General features: G+C 41.4%; 1 protein-coding gene across 7 annotated transcripts in view; it reads right to left on the bottom strand.

Annotated features, from left to right (window-relative positions):
* Window positions 1–3,395: 3,395 nt before the first annotated feature.
* Nfia (nuclear factor I A) overlaps window positions 3,396–11,208 on the bottom strand; it is a 542,815-nt gene continuing 535,002 nt past the window's right edge. For 5 of the 7 annotated variants that reach the window (XM_028870283.2, XM_028870288.2, XM_028870286.2 and 2 more), the window contains one exon: window positions 10,622–10,736. In XM_028870283.2, the coding sequence (XP_028726116.1) occupies window positions 10,719–10,736 (18 nt within the window). In that variant the 3' untranslated portion in view covers window positions 10,622–10,718. Of the gene's footprint in view, window positions 10,737–11,208 lie in introns of all 7 variants that reach the window. The other 2 variants (XM_028870284.2, XM_028870287.2) reach the window with 1 other exon arrangement.

Raw genomic sequence — 11,208 nt, 5'->3', positions numbered from 1 at the left:
AGGGTTGCCCTGAAGCCCGGTTCTCTCCAGTCTACTCTAGTGCTTGATGCTACCTATCCAACTGCATTCTCAGTTGTGTTTCCCATGCTGCTTGTACTTCTCCCTCCGGGAAGGAAGATAACACTACATTCACTTGACAGGTAAGGAAACTGAGAAAGCGAAGACATAATTTGCTTAATGGCCACAAACTCATAATCCTCCTGCTTCCGTTTCACATGTACTGGGATTACAGGCCTGTCTCACTTTACCTAGGGATACTCTGGTTTCAAGCTCAGTTTCTCTCTGTAACTTCCCTGCACCCTACTCCCACCCCCACCCCCAGGATATCAGGGATCCTTTCTTCTGGGATGAACCAAATAATAATAGGCTGTTATGTGGTTGGTACTCGGCTGGGTGGGTGTTCTCCATGCAACAAATGTTTTCAGTCCTTTCCATGGTCTCATAAAGGAGGCACCAGCATCTTTTCCATTTTGTAGATGGGAAATTGAAGCACTGACTGTTGTTGAGTTCAGAAAATGAGAACTCAATATATAAATCCTAGACTAAATTTCTTGGGCTACTTCTTCCTGCTTAGTTGAGACGGGTTTTAGAATTCACCCAAATGAAGGTCTGGGAATAAGCAGGAAAAGGACTTCCATTACCGGCACACTAAAGTCTCTACACTGGGGTCCTTCCTTTGGTTGTAGCATTCATGTAGCATTTACAATATGGTAGGCTAAACACATTTTAATTAATCAGATATCCATAATAGTCCTGTAATAATTATTCCCACCATATCAGTGGGGAAACTGAGGCATCAGCTAGCCAATACATAGAGCTAATGAAACGGAGACCTAGGGGTCAACCCAGCCAGTCCAGTACCTGAGTCCATGATCTTGATTGAAACATTGTCCCATGGCCAAGCCCTGCACTTGCATACCACCTGTCCTAGATGGTTTGCGCTGACTTGGATTCCAATCTCATGAGGGCAAATTATGAAGACCAAAATGACTGGGGACTAATTTGATTTAACTTAAACTCTAAGGCAAGTACTATGGAGTTGCTCAATTCAGCTTGAGTCAGAAATGTATTGTAAGGACTGATTGTGCCTCTTCAGTTGCATTCAGAGCAGAATTAATGCATGTAGGGAATAGATCAATCCCCTGCAGCACTTGGCATGTGAGAGTTTAGTGCTTAGTAACTGTTAATATCCTTTTTGGACTCTACTCTGTTCACTTCTTTTGCCTTCTACCTTGAACCTGCAGCCCACTGCATACCACCTCTCCACGTGGCTAACTTCTTCAGTGCTCTACTCCACTCAGTTCACTATATGATGCCCTCTTTGTCTCCACACTCAAGTTCTCTAGCCTTCCTGTGATTTGCTTTGGCCAATGAAATGTGAGCCAAAGTGGTGGGGGTCAATTCCAGATGGGGTTGTTAAAAGCCATTATGAACCTTGCCTATAACTCCAGCATTGGGCCAAATGCTATCTGTTTTCTCTCTTGGGTCCTAGAATGAGGCAATCCCGTGCAGAGGTCTCAGACTACCCACAAGAGACACGTAAAATAAGTCTAAAATCTTCATTGTTGTGGCATGTGGAATTGTTTCTTTTGACGGTATATACCAGTCTAATGAATGGATATTTTATAAGCTTCTCTGCTATGGTCTGAGAGTGAAATGTTCCCTTATAGGCGTATGTTTTGAATGCTCAGTCCCCAGTTTGGGGACTTGGCTTTTTGAAAGCCCTGGAGCCATTAGGAGGCATGTCCTGGCTGGTGGAGGTAGGCTGCTGGGGGGGGTGGGGCTTTTGAAGGTTATACCAGCCCTGGTGTTGGCCTGCCCTTTCTCTTGCCCTATTACAATACGAGGGGTCTCTGATACATGCTCCCACCACCAAGAGCTCCACCCAGCCTTTCTCAGCTTGATGGATGAAAGTTCCTATGAAACCATGAGCCCACGCAAATCTTCTCTCCTGTGTTTCCGTCATGTATATTTTCAACACGATGAGAAAAGCTTTAAGAGGAAGAAACATTCATCTTGTGCTGCAAAGACATCCAGTGTCTTTACGAAAGGTCAGACTTCATGTTGACCATATTGCCTCTCCTTTCTTCAGCTTAATATGCCTTCCTGGGGTGCCTGATAGGTATAAGCTCCCTTTGATTCCAGGTACATTTTCTATATTGTTTTCTTACTGTCCACTATGAAATAGTCTTACTCTCTCTTTTGCCTAGTCCGTTTCTACCTATGACACTGGCCTCACTGACTTTCAGAACAATGTAAAGACTCCTTATGACTGTGCTATTGAGCTCATCTGTGATATTTATTTTGTCTACTAGACCATAGGGCTCAGAAGAACAGGTAAAATGTACTGACTAGTCCTAGCATTGGCATAGTTTCTGGCACACAGTAGGCACTTTCCCATCAATATTTGTTGAGTAAGTAGTTAACAGAATCAAGATGTTGTGGTGATTACAGGAAGGAAGTTGGCACCTGACTTCTTGGATTTGAATCCCACACAGATGATTATTCTTTGCATGACCTCCAGTAATGAATCTCTCCGGTTAGGAGCCTCTTCTAGAAGAGGATAAAAAAACATACTTCTCTCACAGTGTGGCCTCAAGGTTAAAATGGATTAAATGTGCCCCTTATTCATGTCTCTGCATGCCTAGTTTACCAGTTCACATTCTGCAATGAAGCTGGGGCTGGTATTTTCCTTGATTCTATTTCCAGGATCTCTTTCTCAATGGCTACTATTAGATCCAGCCAAGGAGACACACAGGCGGGAGCCGAGAGGCTGGAGAAAAGAGAGCTTCCTGTCCAGTGTGGCAGCAGCAGCCACAGCTGTAGAGCATTCTCCAGCTCCAGCTAGGCCTTGCTCTGCAGAAACCTCACTTTTCTTGGTAATTCTAGCCCCAGCCAACCCCCTTCTCCCAGAGGTCTTAGTCCTAGCTACGGAGTGTTCCTACTCTGATGGTGCCCTTCTCTCCCCAAAGACCCAAGTGTCAGCCATGTGTGTCCCACCCTCATCACCTGAACCCTTGTTTCCCTGTGCTTCTCCACATCCATGGCTGATGGCTGTGCCTTACAGGTCCACCATCCAGGGCCATTTAGAGCCCCTTCCCCCATGGGACCCACTCCCTGACTCCTGACAGCAATAGTAAACCAGGGAGCAAGCACACCAGGCCCACAGGAGGCTCCAGGTGGGTGTGCGACCTTGCATCTGCCCCATCTGCCCCGGCAGGTAGAAGGCCACACTCTCCTTGGAACACTGTGAAAGATCCTACACACATAAAACTCATCAAGGGTAACTCAGTGCTGTAGTCAGAAAGCCCATCTTTTGGAGAAGCACCAGCCCACCATCATAGCTCACTCACCCACTAGGCATGCATGATGTTCACAGCAAAGGAGGACATGACTTCTGTAGCATTAGCAATTTTTTATTTTTCCTTTTTTGTTGCATAGGAAATGCAGTACTTGCTTCCAGTAATTGTATTGTAATGTGAGAAGGTGGTAGCACTAACGGTTGAATACAAGAGTTAAACTAATCCACACCAGCTCAAAAACCCTGTGGAGATTTAGTTGATAAGAATGGACGCCCACAGTGATTCTCAACCAATTACAAGTTTTCACAGAACACAGTAAACGAAAAGGGTAACTATGAGAGTCAATACAGATATGCTAGAGGCCCGGGGCCCGGCTCATAAAAACAATTTCAGACCAAGTTATTAACACGGGGTGTTTTGTTTCACAATAGCTCTCTTTTTCCGTCATTGGAAGTTTTTAATCCTTTCCCCCACAATTTGAAATGAAAATCAGAGGCACTCTGAGCAGACTTTTTTTTTTTTTTTTTCATGTGTGATGGGAAAGGTTAGTGGGAGGGCAAAGAAGGACTTAGCCTTGACAGTCTTTCTAAGGACCTAGGGGGACCTGCTGGCACTCCATGTCTAGTCTGGCTGGCATCTCAGTGGCAAGGCTGCTGAGTCCAGCAGAGAGACAGTGGCCTGAGGGAGAAGAGAGCTAGCAGCTCCCTCACACTTGCATGTGGCCTGCGACCTTTAGTTGAGAATGCTAACAGGTTAAAAAAAAAGCCAATTTACAGATCATTACCAAGAAAAAAAAATTAACAAAAAAAAAAAAAAGAACATTACAAGTAACAGTCAAGGAAAAGAAAAACCAGCTTTAGGTTTTTTGAGAAGCTGAGCATCTAACAGCAGGAAGAACAGTCTATTCCTTGGACACCCCTTGCCTTTGCAACCACTGTAGAGACAGGAAACCTTCCATGTTAAAGTCTGTGATACTTTCTGCCAGGAACTTGCTCTAGTGTGATCAGAGGTAGCACTTCTCCTGTATACTCTTGTGGTCCAGATACATTTTATGACCCAAACAGCACAGTGAGTCCACTTGTAGGATGTCCGACACACAGAGCAGGTGTCCTCTATGCGCTATATCCCCAAGGTAGTGTTCTCACTTTGCTGGGATCTCTTCTCCATATCTTATCCCTCTAACTTGCTTACTGGCTTAATGCAACCCTTTGGAGAATGGAAGGCAGATGGGGGCAGGTTCATGGGGGAAAAAAAGAAAACAAATATTCAATTTGGGAAGCAAGTAGCTTCAAATTTAGACCAAAAAAAAAAAAAAAAAGATCATATTTTAAAAATCCCGTGTTAATAGCAAACTTCTTTGTTATGAATCGGGCCCAAAGTTTGTACAGAGTTATAGTTTTGAAGAAAATATTGCATCTGTGCATGTAACTAAATAGCCACGTGATTTCTTAAGTTGTTTTTTTTTTTTCTTTTTAATATGAGGAAGTCAGTCTGGTGTGATGTGGATCAAGCATGGGTACACTGTCCACTAAGATGCTTCAGTGTCGCCTAGCTTCTGCTGAGGCTCAAGAAAGCGACTCTCACTTAGAAAGGATCTCCGAGTGGTTTTGCAGCAGACTTCTTGAAATTCAAACGGTAGTTTTGAAACAAAAATTCCACCAGATACTGATTTCTGAAATCAAACACCCATGCTTGTCCCTTAAGAGAAATAAAACGAAACAAAAAAAAAACAAAAACAAAACAAAAACAAAAAATGAAAACAAAACACACGTAATACTGAATTTAAGTAAGTGTACACCTCCAAGATACTGAAGACAGCCGGAAGGAAGACAGAGTTCGCGTTCTCAGTGAAATACCTCAAACCTAGCTGACAAGAACCGAGGCAGAAAAAAAAGACTAACAGAACTTTGAGTAATATTCATACAGTTCACTAAGCATTATGGAATAGCATGCATAATATTGTACGGTTATTTTACATCACCTATACCAGAGGTCCTGACTGACAGACAGCGAAGGCTACCGGTGTAGAAAAAATCTTACTTCAGAAGAGCAGTATAATACAGATTTCACAGGCACTACATTTTAATATATCAGGTATTATGCTGGTTTTCTTATAATTCTTTCTGTCCTAAAGCTGGCATTATAACAATGACCAAAAAGGCAAGGATTGAAGTAAACGGAAAGTAGATACCAAAGTTGATATAGGTTTTTTTCTTTTTCTTCTTCAGATAGATTAGTGCATAGTTCTCATGCAGATAAACACTGCTATGCATTTACACTGTTGGGAAGCAGAGTGAATTGAGCCCAAGTTGTCACATTTGTGTAAATCATTTTGTCAGCCTGTAATAGCACCATGTAATGGATTTGCATTAAACATTAAATTGATTTCAGAACTGGTGACACAGTATTCACTACAGTTAAGTGCTATGGAATAGCTTCAATATACCTGCTATATATCAAAGCAATTTTCATCCCACTGCTTTTTTTATTGGAAAAAATAAAGGGGGAACACACATGACACTAATTAGAAGAATGCACAGCCTTGGACGTGGAGAAGGCAGAGTAGGATTACTGTCAAGCAGTGAGTGCATGCATTGACTTCAAGACAAAATGGCCTCGGAAGCCCATGTAAATGAAAGCCATGCCCGAAGGGCGGAGCAGTCTCTGGGACTGTCTAGGAAGGTCTGGCGGGTAGGCTGGGAGGCACCACCAAAGTTCTCCTCAATGACCACACTTCTCGTGTTTTACACCTGTTCAATGGAGGCCTGCTACCAGAAACAAGGAAGGAGAAAGAAGCAAAGAAAAGCCAGAAAGACAGAGACACACAGAGAGAAAGAGACAGGGAGGAAAAGGATAGAGTGATAGAGACCAGGGGATGGACTCTGTTGTAAAGAATATCAAATGACATTCTTAAAAACCACTCTCCACCAATAAAAGAAAAAGGAAAGAAAAAAATCACAGGAGAAAATGATTTTCTTTGCAAATACTTCATGACATCACCACTGTCGAGTTGTTGAAGCACTTGGGGATACGGATTTGGGAAGGTGAAAGGCAAACTTTTTGAGATGGGTTTTGCATATTCCTGTGGGCTGACTGAATATAGCACAGTGTGACTAGAGATTTGGATCCTGCACACTTGGACTGTCAGGAAGGGGAAAAGGAAAGCTTGGAGAATGCATCCTGGAGGGCCTGTGGGAGCCATGTGGGTGGTGGTGGCACCGGGTGGGGAGCGAGCTAACAGATGTCATGCCAGGGGCTGAAGAGACATACCTTAGTGGGAAGAAGAGGGCTGGAGGGGAGGAGAATGGCACCAGAGAGGCTCCGGCCCCGAGAAGTTAGAAAAAGAGCAGTGGCCAGGAGAGGGGCCGGGGCAAGCATTTATCGGCAGATGTTACGAGTTAGTATTTGTGCCTCTGACTTCAGTTCCCAAAGAAAAAATTGGGGGGAGTCATTTGAGGGACTACTTTTGCCAATTGCATTAATGCCATTTGATGGGAGAGGAAAAAAAAAAATCCAACATTTCTCAGAATCAAGGCTGGGCCTTCAAATGCTGATAGCTCTTGAGTCTGTCTGTCTCTACACCCTTGGAGTAAAGTCTTCCTCAAGCGCCTTCGCTCAGCTTTTAACCTAAAAATGCAAAACACGCGGATTGGTTGGTGTTTTGTCTTCCTACTTGCTGACAACTAAACTACAGTTTCCTGCGGCTTTCTTGACAATGAAGCATGGACAGAACCAGAACTCAGTGTACTTATACGTAACCCTGGTCTGCGATCGCCTCACGCTGCCTCCACAATGGTTTAGAGCCTTGAAAACATTTTTTTTTTTTCCGGCAATTCTGTTCAGAGTTCCCTAATTTTAGCTTCATCAAACTTAATACAACAAAATACCTTCAAAAATACAGCACACCTGTAACGTCCATTTTGCAATGGTTTTTCAGTAGACCTACACTTCTCAAGCATAGGAATATGCTATACCATTGGCAGAAAAATAACTGTATTTAAATACTTACAAAAAAAAAACCCCAAACAAACAAACAAAAAGGAAACAGGAAAGTTTTAAACTTAAATCCAGTTCCCAAAGTGGGTGGAAAAGAAACAAAAAGCAATTCTATGAACGCTGCCTTTATAATGAACAATCAGAAATTTCACTAGGCTAATTTGACAGAAATTTTTCCTCATTTAGACAACATTACAAAAGTCCTGCATTATAAAATAGGGTAGAATAAATCAGTGTAATCAATAAAACTATACAACGATACAAATTACATATCTTCTGAGTGGGCAGCTTATTCTCTCTCTTTGCAGTCGTGACTACAACATGCTCACTAAAAACAACTAAAACTGCCCAAACTATTGCTTAGTTTGTTTTGTTTAAAAAAAGGGTGCAATTTTATTGTATATACAACCAATTTACTGGTAATACCTTGGCATTTTGCAAGGTTCTGACAAAATGTTTGTCTAGGCTTTTTTCCCTTCACTGTGAAGCACTGTAAGCTGCTATTGTTTCTTTCTTTCTCTCTCTCTCTCTCTCTTTTTAGTGCACATATGTCATAAGAAAGTAATGCCCAGCTAAGTGCTAGAGGGAAGGCAAAGTATGCTGCTGGCTATAGGAAGGGACACTGTACACTGACAAGCACACCGTACGTACAACAGCGTCAAGCGACTATTCAACCACTTATCAGACACATATGAAAATCCAAAATGTTTTATTTTATTTTTTTTCCTTAAATAGAGATAACCAGTAAACAATTTTCAGAACTTGGAAGTTTAAAAACGTGCATATAAAAATGGGCATTATGTACTTTTTATTGAATGTGGATTGACTGCTGTCTGCTAAGAAAAGTGGGTGTGGGGGCTGAAGAGAAAGGAAGTCGTCTTTTTTTTTTTTTTTTAAGGCTTGCTTGTGAAAGGAACAGTTGTAAAAACAAAATTGCTTGAAGCAGGGTCAGCTTAGTGCTTCACAGTTTGACTGCTTCTCTAAGAGGAGCCCTTCTGCGCACGTGCATCAAAAACCACAGAAAATACAAAGACAGACACCTAAAAACACACTGACTGCGTCAAGTGCAGCACTGACTTTGGTCAAATAAAAAAAAAAGGAAAATTAATAACTGCTAAGCTTTTCTACATGATATAAGCAGGTATTGCATATTTTCATATATCTGGGGGAAAATAAAGGAAGACTCCAAATAAATTGAAAAATGCAGCAACATCCCAAATACTGATATTGTAAGCATCTACAGAGCTCAGGTTAGCACTGCCACTGACCACACAGGACAATCAAGACTACGCCTGTCTGCGGAACAGCTAACTTTCTAGTTAGATCTAGATGTTGAAACTGACGATGGCTGACATAAAAGTTACATTTACAAAAAGTGTCTCCGAATGCTTGAGTAGGGAAAAACCCCTTCAATAGAGGAGCATGTGCAACAATTCCACAAATAATCACTATCCAGGGCAAGGCACATTGATATGGAATTTTTGTTTTCGTGCAAATTAAGGAAAAAAATAAAAACAAAACAACATCGTTTGGGGGTAAAGATGAGGAGCAAAGTGTCTTCCCAAGAATTTCAGTTACTTGATTGTATAGGACAGTAGTTGAGCCCTTCTGAAGGGCTGAGACAGTTTAAAGGCAGGTGCCTAGAGTGGGTTACAATATTGTCTTAATGCACTCTACTTTATCCTACATTAGCTATATAAAAATTAGTTACTAACACTAGAACATGCAGAGACTTCCTCTGGTCGGCAGGACCTGCCAACCAGAACACATATATATGTATAGTATAGGAACCCTTGAAGTTGCGTGGGAAGCAAGGGGGTGCTTCGCTGTCTGGTAGAAAAATCACTTGCATTTTTTTTTGTTTGTTTGTTTCTGCTTTTTTATTTTTTTGTTCTTTTTTGATCTTTTTTGTCTTTTTTTTTTTTTTTAAACATAAGATACAAGACATTTGAGGGGGTGTGTGTGTGAACTTTTTTTTCATTTTCCCTAACGAGTACCCTTGGTCTGAATGGGTACCAGCAGTTGTGTTCCTATCTGAGTTGTTAGTATTAATTTTCCCATAGCCCAGTTCAGGGTCTGCAAAGGGTCTTTGAAACTTCTGGACAATGTCTGGTACAATGAGTCATTTGATAACTGATAGATCTGGTGTTGCCATACACATGTAAAAATTTCCGGAATTGGCATCATTCATTCTAGTGATTTCTAGCTTATAAAATTAACAGATACCATGATTTCATTTGAGTTATGTGCTTTGATAACAGAAAATAATTAATTAGCATTTAATGTAGTTAACATATTGTGGTAAAAGCACCATTAGATTTGTGTTTTTTTTTTTTAATTTTCCTTCAGTTTTTTTTAAAGGGATACAAGTTTAACAATAAAAAACATAAAAAGCAAAAATAGCTCCCCTTTTTCTTGCAAGGCTGTTTTTTACCCCAATAATTTAGAGTCCTGGGGTGGAAGGACTTGAAAAACAAAAATAGAATTTTCAACAATCTCTATCTTACAAAGATACTTAGCTATCCAATGAAATTGCACTTCACTCAAATCAAAATTCGATTGTTTTGATTCCTGTCAGTTTCTGTCAAAACAGACCATCTTCCCCATTTCCATGTGAATTTTTGTGTCATTGTTGAAATTGTTGAAAAATGTTTTTTTTTCTATGTAAGTGCAGCATTTCAAAACTTAAAAAAAAAAAAAAAAACAAAAAGAACTGATAGTAGTAGTCTTTGCCGTCCTTTTGGAATTGTTCTGCAACATGAGTGGGTCCACTGTCCTTGAGGGCTGTGTTGTGTATGTGACTGCTCACTGCTGAACCAAACCAAATGAAAAGAAAGATCAACGCAACTGCATTTTCTTTTTCTAATATGTTACAGAAAAAAAAAAAAACAAAAAAACAAAAAAAAACCCAAACTGCCCTTTGAGTGTCCTGTAAGTTACAGATCACGGATCTCAGCTACTACAAAAGACTTCGTTCTCCAGGTGCCTCCAAATGCTCAGGGAGGGTCACACCTGTGTGAGCAAATTCATGAAATACTGTGAAAAGGCCAGGCTCGCAAGGGAAGTGTGTTACAACAGGAAGTTAGTGAGCAAGGCTCATCCTCTACCAGCCACTTCACCTAATGCTCACACCACCACCAAAACACTTCAAATGTCACACAGCCCAACCATTTCCAGCACCATATGAGAAATTACGACAGTCCCTAAAGTATTTAAAAAAAAAAAAATCCCGAAAGGTTATGGCCTTTGCTGTTTGACCATGATGCTTGCTGTTTCCATGTACAAGTTGATTCGAGTCGGTTTTTCTCCCCTTCCACTGACAGTGAAGTTGTAACTGCGCTGGGTTGAGGTTGCGTCCATGTTACAGAGTTGAGAAGGGGTCAGGTGGTCTGTCTGGTGGATGGTGGGACGCTGCAACTTTTATCCCAGGTACCAGGACTAGAAGACAAAAAGAAACATATAATTAGAAGTGTGGGTGAAGTGCTGGGGTTCGGCTCATGGGTAGGTAGCACTTGCCTCGTGTGAGCAAAGCCCACAGTGATCCTTGGTGCACAAACACAAAAACATTTTTTTGTTTGTTTGTTTAAAGTTGCTCTTTTAACCATGTGCTCAGAATTGACCTTGGAGGTTTACGTGGATGAGGAATGACAGATGACAGCAAATCCCAAGCCACTGAAATTTATCTTACTCCTATGATGACATTACAATTCATTGTCTTTGCTGGGGTCTGCCACTGTTTTGAGTCTATCTTACCAAGTGAAGCTTTTCTGGCCACATGACATCACATCAGGTTTTGTAACCTAGCAGTGAACAGACAAGAGGGCAAGGAACCTGGCTCTCTTATTAGTACCTACCCTCAGTGACTGGGCGGGCTCAAGAAAGAGAAGCAAATTGGATAGAAACGTGACTG

This window comes from Peromyscus leucopus, chromosome 2 (assembly GCF_004664715.2).
Source record: "Peromyscus leucopus breed LL Stock chromosome 2, UCI_PerLeu_2.1, whole genome shotgun sequence".
NCBI classification, from domain to species: Eukaryota; Metazoa; Chordata; class Mammalia; order Rodentia; family Cricetidae; genus Peromyscus; species Peromyscus leucopus.
The sequence above is the reverse complement of the archived record's forward strand: the minus strand, read 5'-3'. Positions and strand labels throughout refer to the sequence as shown.